The sequence below is a fragment of the Lynx canadensis genome, chromosome B1, assembly GCF_007474595.2.
Source record: "Lynx canadensis isolate LIC74 chromosome B1, mLynCan4.pri.v2, whole genome shotgun sequence".
In the NCBI taxonomy this organism is placed as follows: domain Eukaryota; kingdom Metazoa; phylum Chordata; class Mammalia; order Carnivora; family Felidae; genus Lynx; species Lynx canadensis.
Genome location: NC_044306.2, coordinates 16,674,378 through 16,691,844, shown reverse-complemented (window position 1 = coordinate 16,691,844; position 17,467 = coordinate 16,674,378). Strand labels below are relative to the sequence as shown.

The 17,467-nt window shown below is 46.4% G+C and overlaps 1 protein-coding gene across 2 annotated transcripts in view; it reads right to left on the bottom strand.

Moving 5' to 3' along the window:
• The window catches only part of FAM149A (family with sequence similarity 149 member A), a 55,287-nt gene that overhangs the window by 12,812 nt on the left and 25,008 nt on the right, over positions 1-17,467 (bottom strand). Inside the window, exons 1-7 of one of the 2 annotated variants that reach the window (XM_030312163.1) lie at positions 13,074-13,133; positions 8,788-8,898; positions 8,393-8,531; positions 5,849-5,991; positions 3,920-4,045; positions 2,055-2,225; positions 769-959 (exon numbers count right to left, since the gene is read on the bottom strand). In XM_030312163.1, the coding sequence (XP_030168023.1) occupies positions 769-959; positions 2,055-2,225; positions 3,920-4,045; positions 5,849-5,934 (574 nt within the window). In that variant the 5' untranslated portion in view covers positions 5,935-5,991; positions 8,393-8,531; positions 8,788-8,898; positions 13,074-13,133. Of the gene's footprint in view, positions 1-768; positions 960-2,054; positions 2,226-3,919; positions 4,046-5,848; positions 5,992-8,392; positions 8,532-8,787; positions 8,899-13,073; positions 13,134-17,467 lie in introns of those variants that run through there. The other variant, XM_030312162.1, reaches the window with a different exon arrangement.

Sequence of the window (17,467 nt, the reverse complement as noted above, 5' to 3'; positions counted from 1 at the left end):
CAATATTATTAGGAAACATATTATCTAACATAGGTACTTAAAATTCTCTGTTCTAAGAGAATATTTGCTCTGGAGTTACCGTGAGTCTACGATGGCCACTGAACCTTGTATAACACGGAGACCCCACAAGGCAATTGCCTGATGTGATGCTTTCCACACGCACGTCCTATCATTTCGGTGGTAGGTAGAAAACTAGGGATTATACACTGGGGCAAGAAAAATTCTTGGTATTGTATAATATCCCAACTAATCTTTTGGTTGGAAAAGAACGTATTTAAATTAACATGACTACTACCCTACTGATCACATAACATTAGCCAGTGTTGTCTATCACTGGCATTTCTAGGATTTGTTTCTTCTCGATCTCAAGTAGCTTCGAGAACATTTTACCAGGTTAAATGAAGTAACTGTACAATTATCTGTGTTTCCATTTTACTTTACAAAAAAATGCCATAAACACTTAAAAACCAACATCCCAGTATTAGAGAGGTTATCCTATTATTAGAGATTTTTTAAAGTGACTTTTAGCTCCTTTCTTGTGTATTTCTAGGTTACTGTTCCAAAAGTGCACACATATTATTTTTAGAACTCAAAAAATGAGGATGTCCCCTTTGAAGGGATCAAAGATCACGTGTGAAGAAGGGTGGAAAACTCACTTCCTTTCTCACCCAACCATATCCCAGGTGTGGCCACGCTGGGTGGGGCCACCAAGCTGGGCAACGGGGGTCATTTTTCTTTTCACTGGGGACACATGCTGCAGATAAGTACCTGGGAGGGTAACTTCCCAATTTTTTCTAACCAGCTCTTCCAACAGTGCTACCACATTTGTCCAGACATGATCAAACACTTCCGCAGCCACCGCATCTTTGATACAGTCGTGAGGAGAAACGGGAGGAAGTCCGTGTTTATGCCTCATCCTGTGGCGATGAACTGATTTCTGTTCAAGACATTCATCACCCCTAAGAACAAAACCCACTGTAATTACTAGAAGTATCAGTGGCTCAAGTTAAAACAGTGCTATCTATCTATCTATCTATCTATCCATCCATCCATCCACCCATCTATCTACTATGCATGCATATATATATTATGCATATATAAATAAATATAACATCCTGTTTTATTTTTTTTATTTAAAAAAAATTTTTTTAACCTTTATTTATTTTTGAGACAGAGAGAGACAGAGCATGAACAGGGGAGGGGCAGAGAGAGAGGGAGACACAGAATCGGAAGCAGGCTCCAGGCTCTGAGCCATCAGCCCAGAGCCCGACGCGGGGCTCAAACTCGCGGACCGCGAGATCGTGACGTGAGCTGAAGTCGGATGCTCAACCGACTGAGCCACCCAGGCGCCCCTATAACATCCTGTTTTAAACAGTACATTGTTACTTTTTATTGCTACCAAGTTTCGATCACAAGACCACTTTTTATTATTCAATCTTCGTAGCTTTCATCTAGGAACCAATTTAAGCCTCTGTATCTAGTGCAGAGACGGGGCCTTCCCCTGTGCCCTTCTGGGCAGCCTGGAGTCCTCAGGTGGCCTTGTCCACTTTCGCCAGAATGCCAAACACACTTCTTGTTCCCCATCTGTGCCATATGGTCAAAACAGAAAGGGGAGCACTGATCTAGCACAGACACATCCTGTTAGGAATCTAAAAACTTTTCGGGCACCGGGGTGGCTCAGTCGGTTAAGCGTCCGACTTCAGCTCAGGTCATGATCTCGCAGTCCATGAGTTCGAGCCCCGCGTCGGGCTCTGTGCTGACAGCTCAGAGCCTGGAGCCTGCTTCGGATTCTGTGCCTCCCTCTCTCTCTCTGCCCCTCCCCCACTCACGCTCTGCCTCTCTCTGTCTCTCAAAAATGAATAAACGTTAAAAAATGTTTTTAAATAAAAAAAAAGGAATCTAAACCCTTTGGGGAGTATATTACTCCCAAAAGAATGGAAAATCGTTCGGACAAGTAAAAACTACGCAGAACACCAAAGGAGCAGATAATCAAAATAAACGCCAAAAAAGTTAATATTATTATACTAAGTCAACGTCAAATAAGTTCTATTTACTCTTCTTTTCTGTCAAAAGCAAAATATTCTTCCATCTTTCCATCCGCATCGTAAACCTCTTCTTCCAGGGGTGAACCTGCCGAACAGTCAGCAGGCCGCGTGCAGGCGGGGCCTGGCAGTGCAGGGGCAGAGCACACCCCTGGGAGTATCTGAGAGCCAGAGATGCACAGCCTGTGGGGAAAGAGCAGAGCCTCCGTGAGGGCGTGCGGAGCGGCAAGAATACGATGCTTGCAGGATCTGGGCGACTCTTTATCCATAAAGTACAGAATCCCAAACAAACAAGCAAAATCATTGATTATTACACTCGATAAAAGTCGTATCCTTAAAAGCAACATTTTAACACGGGCATCAGTCAACATTCAAGGGCCTCTTAAAAGCTTAACTTACTCTATGAGTTTGCATCCCTTTTGCTGTAGTGAAAGGACGTCCTGGCACAGTCCCAACTATGGGTGACTGGCATGGAGAGATTTATCAAAACCTGTTGGTGAGCCAGAGAAGACGGGATAGAGCTTTATTCCTTCTGCTGTTGTGATGGAGCTTGGGATTCATCACAAGGGGTCAGTTTCGGGTTTGGCATTTGGCAAAAGGTTTCGCATCTAACCTTCAAAAGTTAACTCCCTTGATATCGTCATCCTCCTCATCACCATCAATTTATTTATTTTTCTAACTATAATTTATTGTCAAGGTAGCTAACATAACAGTGTATACCGTGTGCTCTTGGTTTGGGGGGTAGATTCCCATGATTCATCACTTACACCCAGCGCTCATCCCAACAGGTGCCCTCCTCGATGCCCATCACCCATTTTCCCCTCTCCCCCTCCCACCCTATCAACCTCAGTTTGTTCTCTATATTTAAGAGTCTCTTACGGTTTGCCTCCCTCACTGTTGTAAACTATTTTTTCCCCTTCCCTTCCCTTCCCTCATGGTCTTCTGTTAAGTTTCTCAAGTTCCACATATGAGTGAAAACATATGGTATCTGTCTTTCTCTGACTGACTTATTTCATTTAGCCTAACACTCTCCAGTTCCATCCACGTTGCTGCAAATGGCACGATTTCATTCTTTCTCGTTGCCAAGTAGTATTCCATTGGATATATAAACCCCATCTTCTTTATCCATTCGTCAGTTGATGGACATTTAGGCTCTTTCCATAATTTGGCTCTTGTTGAGAGTGCTGCTATAAACATTGGGGTCCAAGTGCCCCTACGCATCAGCACTCCTGTATCCCTTGGGTCAATTCCTAGCAGTGCTATTGCCGGGCCATAGGGTAGATCTACTTGTAATTTTCTGAGGAACCTCCACCCTGTTTTCCAGAGCGGCTGCACCAGTTTGCATTCCCACCAGCAGCGTAAGAGGGTTCCATTTCTCCACACGCTCGCCAACATCTGTTGTTTCCCGAGTTGTTGATTTTAGCCACTCTGACTGGTGCATCACCATCAACTTAGAATGAAAAGCATCCTATGAAAAAATGCTCTGCCCCTGCCCTTCCCTGAAGTCCAAGGTTCCAAAATCAGCGGGGCCAAGGCTCACGGCCAACACAGACACGGGAAGAGCGTAACTAACGGGAAATTAAAAATGAAAACCAAAGGGGGCGCCTGGGTGGCTCAGTCGGTTAAACTTCCGACTCATGGTTTCGGCGCAGGTCGTGATCCCAAGGTTTGTGAGTTTGAGCCCTGCCTGGGGCTTCATGCTGGCAGTCAGTGCAGAGCCTGCTGGGGGTTCTCTCCCTCTAATCCTCTCTCTCTGCCCCTCCCCAGCTCGCTCTCTCTCAAAATAAATAGACCTAAAAAATGAATAAGTAAATAAGAAAAAAGTATCACTAAAATGAAATTAAAAATACTTGCGAAAGTAACTCATAGGAACCTACTCTCTGCTGCTGTGCTTGTGTCCGCAGGCATCCAGGAAGGGTGTGTGGACCGTGGAACTAGGCTCATCGCCCTGGAAATGTTGGAATCCTTCATCAGTCGGCACTATGAGCTGTCTTCCTAATACTCTGCGCGGAGGGGGAAGAAAGAAAGAAGAAAGAAAAAAGATGGGAAATTACGAACACTTTTGATTCGGAAAAAGGCCAACACGTTTTGCAGTGTTCCAAGTCAGATGAAATGATGCTTTGAAGGCGTGTGTATGAAGTGACGAGGCACAGGCCGGTCCACGAGAAGCACGACGGTGTCACGGAAAAAGCACAGGCTTCGAGGGCGCAGGACGGGCTGTTCTCGCCACTGACGCAAAGATCGGAGGCAGAGTTCTCGGGCTCTCTGAGCCACTGATTTCACTGGTTTGTTTCTTGCATGAAAGAGATACTAATAGTCACCTGTAGGGCTGAGGGGTGGCTTGGAGATGCCAGAGCCAGACGGCTAGGGTAAGGCTGGGCACACAGGGGCTCTCTATGCATGTTAATATCCACGTAATGAATAAACCTATATAAATATATATACCAGGCTTATATTCCTTGCAGTCTTTCCTTTTTCCACCCTCCCCTCCTTCGTTTTCGTCTGGACTATTTAAGACAGGAGTGGTGGGGGCAGGTCTGAGCTCCTGGCTCTTGGGTGACTGCCCTGTGCTAGAAAAGTCAGCACCCACAATGAGTACCGGTGGGCGTGCTATGCCCTTCAAGACAGAGGGCTGGGGGCGCCTGGGTGGCGCAGTCGGTGGAGCGTCCGACTTCAGCCAGGTCACGATCTCGCGGTCCGTGAGTTCGAGCCCCGCGTCGGGCTCTGGGCTGACGGCTCGGAGCCTGGAGCCTGTTTCCGATTCTGTGTCTCCCTCTCTCTCTGCCCCTCCCCCGTTCATGCTCTGTCTCTCTCTGTCCCAAAAATAAATAAACGTTGAAAAAAAAAAAAAAAAAAAAAAAAGACAGAGGGCTGATGAAGGGCGGAATAGAGAAGATTTAAAAACGACCGAGTCAAGATTTCTTTTAAGTTACCTACTTGAGGTAACCAGAAAACCCCGCAACATTTGTCGGGGTGTTCTATCTAATCTATTCTCTCCAGATGTAATGCAAAGGAACTTCAGATAACTGAGATGGATTTTTCTCCTAAGTGCATCTGGGCTGAATAATTGAAGGAAGAAAAGCTTTTTCTCCATACCCAATCTATATTCTCCAGCTTTGCTATTACAAACTGAGCTATCCTTGGGGCACCTGGGTGGCTCAGTCAGTTGAGCATCCGACTTCGGCTCAGGTCATGATCTCCCGGTTCGTGGGTTCGAGCCCCACGTTGGGTTCTGTGCTGACAGCTCAGGGCCTGGAGCCCGCTTCGGATTCTGTGTCTCCCTCTCTCTCTGTTCCTCCCCAACCTGTACTCTCTCTGTCTCTCAAAAATAAATAAACATTAAAACAAATTAAAAAAAAAAAAAAAGCTATCCTCTCTCATAAGGAATCTGGATGAGTTAGTAAAATTCAGCTATTCAATCACTTGGCAAATAAGTACTCTGTTCCTCCCCCACCCCGACCCCAAAGACCGTTCTCAGCTCTGAAGACTGACGTGTTGCTCACAAACTAGTGAAGGTGAAAGGTAAAGGCTCGTTTTGGCCCATTCCTGTATTTGTCACGTATGCAAGGCCTTTCTGAAAATGAGCGAGATTTGCTTCTCACAAATCGGAATGCACTTGGGCCCAATATTCCCTCAGACACCATTTCAAAGACTATGCTTTCTCAATTAAGACACGTGTTCTGGATACATATTTTGATCAGGCAATTGCTTTCAGTCAAAATATACGAACCGTATTAACCGGGTCAGGAGTAAGCAGGTGGATCCAAAACCCATTCCAGAGGATTACCGTGGAACAACTTCCCTACCTCAGGTGGAGGGATCTTCTTGCCCACTCGCTGCATTCGGCCACCAGATTCTGAGTCTGAGGGCTTACTTTCCCTTCGAACAACATTTCTTCCACCTCCCAGAACAGCTGCTGTACTTTCTGCGCATTGGCTTTGTCAAACTCCTAGAACAGAAATGCACATTCAGTAGCAAGACGAAAAGTTGCAGAACTACGATGGGAGCCTGGGTGGCCCAGCCGGTTAAGTGTCTGACTTTGGCTCAGGCCATGATCTCTCAGTTCATGAGTTCGAACCCCGCGTCGGGCTCTGTGCTGACAGCCTGGAGCCTGCTTCCGATCCCGTGTCTTCCTCTCTCTCTGCCCCTCCCCTGCTTGCACTCTGTCTCTCTCTCTCTCTCTCTCTCTCTCGCTCTCAAAAATAAATAAATTTTAAAAAATAAAAATGAAACTAAAAATAAAAAATAAAAGTTGCAGATGTGTGGCCTTCATAATCAGTAACACACATTTAAAATGCTCCTTATTTAGAAGGGGTACAACATGACGACAAGAATGTGGACTTTGCAGTCATTATAGAAAGGGCCATGTACCCTCTAGGGGTGATGGAACCTGAAATCGAACCCACAACTCCGGAGCAGGTGCACATCCATTTTGATACACCTGACCCAAGATGGTCAGGTCTGGTTGATTTTCACAGAACGCTGTTCAGTGTTTTCTGTTGGGCTTCCTCCCTTAAACTGATAACAACCTACATTCCCGCTACAGCAGGGGAGCTGAATTCTTTTAAAATGCAAATAGGGTAAAAAAACTACTAATATTCTCCTCCCAGGAGAGGACTGGGGGACCGAGGCATGGAGAAAGGCTTACTTTCAATTTTCTCTTTTGGCTTTTGTTGCTTATTGCAAATACTACCTATCAAAAAAGTAAGTTAAAATTTTTATTATTATTATTTTTTTAATGTTTATTTATTTCTGAAAGAGAGAGAGAGAGAGAGAGACAAGAGTGTAAGCGGGGAGGGGCAGAGAGAGAGACACACACACACAGAACCGGAAGGCTCCAAGCTGTCAGCACACAGCCCAACGTGGGGCTTGAACTCACGGAACCGTGAGATCATGATCTGAGCCGAAGTCGGACGCTCGACCGACTGAGCCACGCAGGTGCCCCGGTACGTTAAAGTTTTTAAACAAAGAGCAACTGTAGGGCCTGATGTAATTTCAACTCTTGAAACGGAAGCCCCAAGAATCTCTCTGGATAATTACACGAAAACATGTGCTGAAAGAATCGCAGAACTTGGGACGCTATGAAGCAAGGGTCCTCAGCCTTCTTCCCACCTGCAGAGGCACGAGAGTGAGGGCAGGGGCTGTTCATCGCAGGTGCAGGAGTCCCGCCTTGTCTGAAAAGTCCTGAGTGATCCGGAGCTGACTCTTTTCCGCGTCCCTCTCACCACTGTGGGAGGCCCAGCTATTCCCCCGGCCAAGGAAGTGGACCCACGTGTGCCTGTCGAGTGGCCAACTGCTTCGAAAGAGTTGAGCGTCTGACTTCAGCTCAGGTCACGATCTCACAGTCCGTGAGTTCGAGCCCCACATCAGGCTCTGTGCTGACAGCTCAGAGCCTGGAGCCTGCTTCGGATTCTGTGTCTCCCTCTCTCTGCCCCTCCTCCACTCGTGCTCTGTCTCTGTCTCTGTCTCTCTCTCAAAAATAAGTATATGCTAAAAATAAAAATAAAAATTTAGAATGCTGGTGGGAAATTCCCTCATCATCGATGATTTTGTACAGTCTTTACTTCTCCACATTTTTCTAGTATTTAAGTTCCTGATTGTCAAAGCCTGTCCTGAATTTCCAGCCACAGACAGGATACAAGAGATCATTTATAACATGGAGGGGGAGGGTTGGGAAGTGGAAAACAAAACCAAAATTCTCAACAGCTAGGATTCTGGGTTATGAGATTATGAGTGATTTTTATTTTTCCTAATATTTTCTGTATTTTTAAGTTTTTCCATGTGACATGTAAATAGGTTCATATGGATGTATGTGTATCTTTCAAAGTTGGTAAAAAGTTTATTTAAAAGTAAGAAAATGAGGCACCTGGGTGGCTCAGTCAGTTGAGCGTCTGACTTTGGCTCAGGTCGTGATCTCACAGTTTGTGGGTTCAAGCCCCACGTCAGGCTCTGTGCTGACACCTCGGAGACTGGAGCCTGCTTTGGATTCTGGGTCTCCTCCTCTCTCTGCCCCTCCCCTGCTCTGTCTCTCTCTCTCAAAATAACTTAAAAAAAAAAACAACTCTTGGGGCACCTGGGTGGTTCAGTCGCTTAAGCATCCGACTTCGGCTCAGGTGACGATCTCACGGTTTGTGGGTTCGGGCCCCGCGTCAGGCTCTGTGCTGACAGTTCAGAGCCCGGAGCCTGCTTCGGATTCTGTGTCTCCCTCTCTCTCTCTGCCCCTCCCCTGCTCATGCTCTCTGTCTCTCAAGAATAAATAAACATTAAAAATTTTTTTTTCAAAAGTAAAGAAAGCAATTCTTCATCATAAATTGTAAGCACAGAATTGCACAAAAGATTCTGAAACCTACGTCATCTCTCCAGGAGTAAATGGAGCTCCTCTCCGTTGATAAGCCAGTGGTGGAAGTCTGTGTGCCAGACCCAGACCAAGAGTTGTGGGCACCTGCAGGCGTGGGCCTTCCACTCGATGGCAACGATGATACGGATCCACTGCAGAGACACATGCAAGCAAAGTGGGAAGAGGTTATACGGGAAGTGGTTCTCCTTCTCTGAGCTGCTTTTAAAACTGATTCTAAAACATTCATGCAGTGTAGCATCTCCCGACACTACAAACAAAACTGCTTTTTTGTTTTGTTTTGTTTTTTACTTTTAGAAATGCATGGCCAATCACTGATTCTGCTTCCTGTATTCATTATGGGAACGTTTTGATTTTGCAATCAGAAGCATTGCACAAGCTAATTCTTACCAGGCATATTTATCAATGGCTTTCTGCACATTTCTTGTAAAATGTGTAGGTAAAGGATCTTCGCTTTTCACAACGGAACTGTGCTTTCCAGATCCTTCTGCCAGTCCTCTTCTGAAAAATAAAATAGGAAAACCATCTCTGATGTAATAATCGAATTTTATTCATTGAGACTTTTAAAACGTCCTTTGGCATAAAGTTGCTGCTTTCTTCCTGCTGCGTCCCCCAAACACACAAAGCGTGCATGCTTACACACGTGCTCACGCACACCATATTTCCTCAAGAAACTGAAGGTCTAGGATCTTACCATCTCTATTTTTCTTGGAACAAGGTTGACATTAACCTAAATGCCCCTTTATGTAAATGGGGGGGGGGGGGGAGAAAACACAACTTTTTGTGACTTAGCCAGACCGGTAAACGTTGCCCCCAACTCCGCACAGACACGGCCTCACTCCAAGGCAAGTGGACCATGAGCTAGATTTCACTTCCAACTTGTCCCTTGACTGGGTGCCCTTGTGATTACAAAAGCCAACCAGCCTTTTGGGAAAAACTTGATAGTTCTGTATTAACTCTGAAATGTATTAAATTCTGTTGAATCACTAAACACACGAATGAACAGAAATGATCGAAACCCACAGACAATAGCTCATTTTAGCATGGCACCATTGTCTGCCTAACGTGTGGCGAGTTTTAAAACATTAAAGTTAATGAAAAACAACAACAAAGGAAGAAATCTCTAAACTTTAAATAAGGTACTAAACCTGACTGGTGTAGGAGAGTTAATCATTAAAATGCCCTTTCAATGAACCTCTTAAAACATTTACTTCCCTCTTAGTCAAAGCAACTTCCTAACATTTAACAGTAAACAACTTTCATTCTTTTATAGAAATAATAGTTTCCCATACAAATAACTCATATTCTATATCATCTGAAGGTATGGCAGTGATTTGGGGGGAAAAAGTCAACTTTCAGTCTTTTTAACAGGGATACCACAGTAATACTCATTTAAAAAAAAAAGTTTGCTGTGTCATCAATTAAAATGGTGCCTAATTTACAGCATTTATATTACTGAAATGTAAATGGAGTTTAAAAAAATATCAATACAGATTGGGGCACCCGGGTGGTTCAGTCAGTTAAGCGTCCGATTTCAGCTCAGGTCGGTTTGTGAGTTTGAGCCCCGCATAGGACTCTGTGCTGACAGCTTAGAGCCTGGAGCCTGCTTCGGATTCCGTGTCTCCCTCTCTCTCTGCAAACCACCCCCCCCCCCCCCTCATGCTGTTTGTCTCTCTCTCTCTCATAAATAAACATTAAAATAATTAAAAATATTAATACAGAGAATAAATTCTGCCCTTATATACCTGCAGTACTCTACAACAAAGGGAATTTGAAAAACAAGTTAATTAGTACAAACAGGTTAGTAAGAACCTCTGCCTTCCATACATACATCTCGTATGAGAGAAGAATAGAATCATGTATTTTTCCCCCTCCTTACTGCTTATGTGTCTTAGGTACAATCAGGCGATTCGGAGAATAAAGGTGCTAAGAGAAAAGAATACAGGACAAGCTTTTACGGTAATAAACAGCTTTACCTCTGGCCTTATTCAGTCGTGTTTCAGAACCATCAATTACTTATCAATTTCATGCGCCTCCGTAACTCTTTAGAGAAACATAAAAACACTTATGATGGAAAGGAGACAATCAACCAAACGTTACATCAGAGAGCACTGCTTCGAGCATTAAGAAAGAAACGCTAGCCTACAAGTTCATCTGCTTCTTACTGAGAAATAACTGGAAACCTCAGGGTGGTGAATTAAATGAAACGCACTCCTTCATAATATCTATAAAAGAAGAACACAGATCCATTAGAATCCTGCTCTGCCCCTGACAGGCTCTGTGTTCCCAGCAAGTTGCTTCTGTCTCCTGGACCCACCTGCAACACAGTGCAAATACTGTCAACGGTTTCAATACGGTTGTTGTGAGATCTCAGTTAGATCAAGTGTGTGCAGTGCCCACGTCATCAGTGCTGGCTCTATCGGGTGGTTCCTGCTCACTGCTACCACGGCTATCACACGTTCCTCTCTGAAAACACCGAGCTGTTTCTTTGCACCTCCCGCAGCTCATACAGATCTCTCCCCATCCCTCAGCTTTTTATTTAGATCATTCTGACACTTTATTGTTTTCGTGTCAAACGCATGCCTCTCACACAGAGATGCTCTATGTTTGCTGAAAGAATCAACACGCAAAGATTAAATTAGCGACTCAAACAACGAACATGCTTTACTCTAAGTCCATGCTTACTACAAAGGACTGCATTGCGACCAGACACAAACATACTCTTCAAACTCAAGACGTTTCTGGAGGATGTGTCATCCTTCGTGAAGAAAGAAAATTCACAGCTCTGGGAATAGCTGATGGCCACAGAAGTGACTTTTACAACGAATTGGTTGCATAAAATGGTTTCTTGCTGTCAGCGCTGGAAGACTGAATTCACTAATCGGAGGTATGCCTGTTTGTTTTGTTCCCAATGAACAATACCTTCTTCCTCCAGGAAGTTCACCCTTTTTCAGGGGCCAGGGGAGGAGGGGGTCTTTCCAATCCAAGAAAAGCCTTTACAAAATGAAAGCACTGATGCTTCTCTTCTCCTAGCACCATACCCTTTCCCCAGACGGCATTCCTACTGACTTCAAAGTGTAGCTGACAGATCTTCAAGATGCGGGGACTAGGTGTGTGTAGCAGGTCGGGGCTGGGGGTAGAGGACTACTATAAGATGCCCTCACCCACCATCTAGGTCTACACTAGTTCTCCAATTTTTTTTTTTTTTTCCTCTGAGCTTCCTTTCCTTCAAAAGCCTCTGTGTTTCTGTGGAACTTCTTGAACTTCAGAGTTCAGTGTGGTAACAGATACGTTTGACCACGGAGTTCAGAAATTCTGAAGAGGAAGTTGAACCTATTAATGCCATGAATACCCGAAGTCACCAAAAACCTAGGGATGGACCTGCCCCCTGGACCCAGGCCATCTGACCTGCGTGTGTCTCCGGGGACGTCCCCCCAAACTACCGACGTGGTTCAGTAAAACCAGAACCGATACAATTTGCCTTTTGTTGTTTCTTTTTATGTCTTGTTGTCAATCTCTGATTTCCCTCCTCTAACCAACCATTATACATAACACTGAACATCTTTAATTCCCTGTAAACTATCAATTCCCTTGTAAACTCTGCAGTCTAAAAAAGGGTAAAGGGCACCTGGGTTAAGCATCTGACTTTGGCTCAGGTCATGAGCTCACAGTTCACGAGTTTGAGCCCTGCTCTGCGTGAGCACAAGCCCCACTTCAGGTAAGCCCTGCTTTTCTCTCTCTCTCTGTTCCTTGCTCAGTTGTGCCCTTTCCCTCTCTCAAAAATAAAAAAGTAAATAAATAAACAAGCGTACAGGATTTACGGGATGTGTCCTCTAAGTGCCTTAAAACTTGAAAATGGTGGAATGTCTATCAAGCTTTTATTAAATACACAGACACAGAACAGTTTATTACATAATACATAGACACATAACAGTTTTACACAAGTTTCTGTCTATACTGCTTAGATTTTAGAGATGTTAAAAAAAAAACTGCTAATGGGTATATTTAAGGCTGTTCACTTGGAAAGAGGGAGTGGGTTTTAGGGCCGACTGAAGTGCACCCACTGAACTAGATGGCCCTAATTTGTCAGTGCATCAAATTTAAGGCTGAGTCCCAATCTCCATGAGTCACTCTTCCGGTGGACGAGGTAATGACTCTATTACTTAATTTTACTTTTTAAAACTCACCTCTTGATGGCCCACAAATCTCTGCCTCTTTGCCTTAATAGAAATTCAATATTAAACAGTGATCAGAGCTTTCAAAATTTTGCATGCCTGCTTACAAGGACTGTCTGAAGTGAGCACTGTATTCTGAGTGGGTCGAAATGCAAGATGGTTTTCTGGATGGGCTGTCTCTCACGAAGACGCTCTTGCCCTAAAACACCCAACGCCGCCCCGACTTCATACAAGCACAGCCTGGACGCAACCCCAGCTGGCGGGGCCGATGGAGAATCTGTCATCTCAGACGCGACGCAAGCTTCTCAGTGCAAGAGAGCAACTTCGCCTGGGAAAGCGGGATGATGTCAGCACTAGAGATTTCATGAATGGGCGCAGGGAAACAGACCCGATGGATCCCAGCTTTGCAGCCAGGAAAAAAAAAAAAGCAGGCACATGGCACGGAGATGTGACACGATCAGAAGTTCATCATCCCACCTCCCTTCCCAGATCAACACTTACCCAATCACAATCAGCCCCAGGCCTCGGCTGGCGTCCCCCGGGCCCGGCCCCGCGCCCCGAGGCCTGGGCGCCTCCGGGCGCCGACATCCCGCGCGGGCCCCCCGCAGGCGGCGGGCGGCCGTGCGCCCCCGCGCCCCCGGGGCCTCGACTCCCCGCCCGCCCAGCCCTGCGCCCCCAGACCGCTAGCCCCGCACACGCAGCCGCTTCGCAGCCGGGAACCGCGAGCCTCGAGCGGCGCGGCCAGGGGCGCTCCCGGCCGGGTCTGCGCGGCCCATGGGCGCGGCTGCTCGCGGGGCGCCCCGCACCGCTTCCCGTCCCGATGCCACGGCCCCGCACGGGCCAGATTCCGGCGCGGCGGGGCGACGCCTCCCGTCCCCCCCGCGCACGCCCTTCCCTCCTCCTCCCCGGCCGCCGCGCCCTTCGCCGAGGGCGGTCTGGGCCAGGCGGCGGGTCTCGGGCGCTCCCGGTTTCCAAGCCTGGCCCGCGCTCCCCGCCCCCACACGCTGCCTCCCCGCCCTGCGTCCGCGGCCCGCGTTCCCAGGAACCTGACCTTGGAAAAGTCCTGCTGCCAGAGGCCCGATTTCATACTCCAGTGACCTGAGCTTGGGCCGCAAGCCACTCGGCCTCTTGGCCCTCGCCTCGCCGCCCTCCCTGCGCCTCCAGTGCGCACGGTCGGGCTCCCTCTCCGCCCCACCCCGCGCGCCCGGGGCCTGTCCGGGCAGGGGGAGGGGGAGCAGGAAGGGGGTCTGTCCGGACAGGTGTTTGCTATACTTAATTCTTTTAAGTGGGATTTTAATTAACAGAAAGACCGAGAACTTTGATCAACAGGAGAAAGATTTCAACCTATCCCCGTCCTCCCGTCAAAGGATTCCTAGGTGGGAGGTAGGTGGAAGGGAGGTTAAAAAATACGGAAGCCTCAGACCCGGTAAATGCAAGATGCTAAACCGATTAACAGGAACTCCAGGCCTAGTTGTGCACCAAAGATTTGTCTCTATTCATGTCCCGTCTCTCCAGCTTCATTCAAATAGATGCTTTATCTCATCCCACCCAGTAACTTTTCTACAAGCCAGCGAGCATGCCTGTGTTTAGGTTTTTTAATATGCGCTTGTGTCAATCTTGAAGTCATACAATTATACCGGGACCCCTGTGTGGGGAGCTAGCAAAATATCCAAGCCACCATATTCATACATTGAGAGAAACAGGAGTGATTTGGCTTAAATAATGTACATTTTCAAAGCAACGTGGGAAAGGGTGGGCCCTTTATACATACGTGTATATATGTGGGGTGTGTGTGTGTGTGTGTGTGTGTGTCTATCAGGAAAACTGATGGTGTCTGAAGTAAACACACACCTGCTAACACTAGTGATATGTAAAGGGAGGCATGACAGGGAAACAAAAGAAAGAAGAATATTATGATCCAAAGATAGGCCATCTTGTTTACTTTTTTAACACCCATGCTTCGTAGATACCATTATCCAATTTCACTGATGAAAATACCGAAGGCAGAAAAACCAGAAGCAAAATGTTCCAGGTCACTCCACGAGGCCGTGGTGTGTGTGTGTGTGTGTGTGTGTGTGTGTGTCCCAGCTATCGATTATTGCACAACAAACCACCCCAAATTTAGTGGATTAACACGGGAGTCATTCTGTGCTGCTCACAAACCACAGAATTCACAAATTTGGGCAAGACTTGCCTGGGTGATTATTCTGCTTTGGCCGGCCTTGTGGCTCACTGGCATTATTCAGCTGGTATACCATTATTCAGCGGTATCCAGCGGGCCTCTGGACTGGTCTGGAGAGTCCAAGAAAGCTTCACCCGCGTGGTATCTAGCACTTCGGGGTGGGGGAATGGCTGGAAGGCTGGGCACAGCTGGGCCCTTCTCTCACTGCAGTCTCAAGACCTCCCCGGGGAACCTCTCCAGCGGGGCAATCAGAATTCCCACATGGCAGCTCGGGGCTCTGAGACACCAAGGCTGAAGCTGTCAGCTGTGTGAAAGGCCGGCTTGGAACGGGCAGAGCGTCGCTCCCATTGTACTCCATTGTCAAAGTGGTCACAGATTCAAAGCGCTGCGAAGGAGAACCCATCCCTCTATGGGAAGTGCGTCAAAGAATCTGCACTTTTACTCTGCCACTATCCATTTCCGTCCAGATGTTATTTACACGCCTCCCTGACATGCACAACATACTCAAGCCTCTCAAAATTCCCTAAATCTGATCATTTCGGTCATATTCAAGTGAGGAGGGGGAGGAGGAGGAGGCTCCTCGGGGGCATTTCCTCTGCATCTGAAGACCTGTGAACTAAGAGACAAGCCAGCGCCCTCTGCCCCACGAACAATGGGGAGACGGAGACTGGAGAACCACAGCGGACACTCGTGTCGCAAAGGAGGGGCAGTGGGAGACACAGCAGCCTCTGGCCCGCGGCTATCTGAATCCAAGCAGGCTCATGTTTCCAAATCCTTGATCGGGACCCGCTTCTGCTCCCTGGCTCCCTCCCGGCTCTTCGCTCTGCCTTCTGGGCTTCTGGTTCCACCCTCTGAGTTGTCCTCATGAGGAAGAAATGGCCCAGGTCAGCCTGCTTCCTTCCAGAGAAGCTTCACGGGGGAGGAACCAAAGTCAGAGCTGCTTCGAGTCCAAGCTGATAGTGCTTCTAACACTCCACCAATATAATTCTCTTATATAAATTCTGTCCTGTCCTTTCAATTTCATTCAAGTTCCCTCCACTAGCCATAAGCCACACTGACCCTTCTTTCTGGGACAGGTCATTGGGGCCCCTTTGAGGCTGCTATGGGACAATGCTCTTAAGCCCCTAAATCTTCCCGAGGCTTTAGTTAGCCGAACCTGTGGTTCCCCCTCTACCACCGCCCGGGAGCTGATCTGTGCATGGAGGTCATTTCTTAATTCTGTTCAGAGACTCTGATGTTGAAACAACCCACTCTTCAAACCCAACAAGTCCTGACTCTCACATTTCATACGAATTCTGCTCAATAACTGAACAGCTCCTTCTTTAGTTCATCTCTCTCTTCTCTCAAATTTCCAAACCCAAAGCACTACTGATTTAGAGACAGAAGTCCTAAAATCTTCCCGCTGGACTGGTCTAGAGAGCAGCATGCCCCGGCAGAAATATAATGGAAGCGACACACATAATTTTAAATTTTCTAGTATCTGCATTAATAAAGTTAAAAGGAACAGTTGAAATTGTTTTTAATAATACATTTTATTTAATCCACTATATCTAAAATCAACTATATCTCAACATGTAATCAATATAAAAATTATTGAGATATCTTAAATCCTTTTTTTTTTCCGGTGCTGTCTTTGAAATCCAATGTATACTTCCCACTTAGCGCACATCTCAGAACTAGTAATGTTTCAAGTGCTCATTCACTACATGTGGCTTGTGGCTTCTGTACTGGACAGTGGTCTAGACTATAAAATCCTTTGACTTTTGTTGTTGTTGTTGTTGTTTTGAGAGAGAGAGAGAGCGAGCGAGCAGGGGAAGGTCAGAGGGCAAGGGAGAGGGAGAATCCCAAGCCGGCTCACGCTCAGCGCAGAGCCCGATAGGGAGCCCTCTGTGGAGACTGACGCAGGGCTCGATCCCACAACCCTATGGTCAGGACCTGAGGACAAATCAAGAGTCACACGTTCAACTGACTGAGCCACCCAGGCGCGCCTAAAATCCCTTGACTTTTATTTGTAATATGGCTTCAACATTTTAAGACTTCATCGTTCTTAGCCAAGCCTAAAGTTGTGCGTTATTTATATCTACAAGATATATATACATATGCACACGTATATATGAGAATATGTATATATTCTCTTATAAATATGCACGTTTCTGAAGTATTAGTCATAAGCTTCATCAATATGCAGTTAAACGCTTAACTGCATTATCACGACCAAAGCTACTGATCTTGTCAGTTTATTCTTAAAGGCACACTGAAATTTCTATAAGCAGACAAAAATTCATTTCAAATAAAAAAGGATTAAAAATGTTCTACGTTGGAATATGATTTATAAAAGAAAGACATTTTTCTCAATGTTATTTGTACTTAGAGCACATCATTTTTCATCCTTCACTGGTTACTTAAACTGGATTTGGGAACCAAAAGGAAATACCTATTTCCGCATTCTTTTTTTTTTTTTTTTTTTAATTTTTTTTTTTTTTTTTCCCAACGTTTATTTCTTTTTGGGACAGAGAGAGACAGAGCATGAACGGGGGAGGGGCAGAGAGAGAGAGGGAGACACAGAATCGGAAACAGGCTCCAGGCTCCGAGCCGTCAGCCCAGAGCCTGTGACGCGGGGCTCGAGCTCACGGACCGCGAGATCGTGACCTGGCTGAAGTCGGACGCTTAACCGACTGCGCCACCCAGGCGCCCCCTTATTTCCGCATTCTTG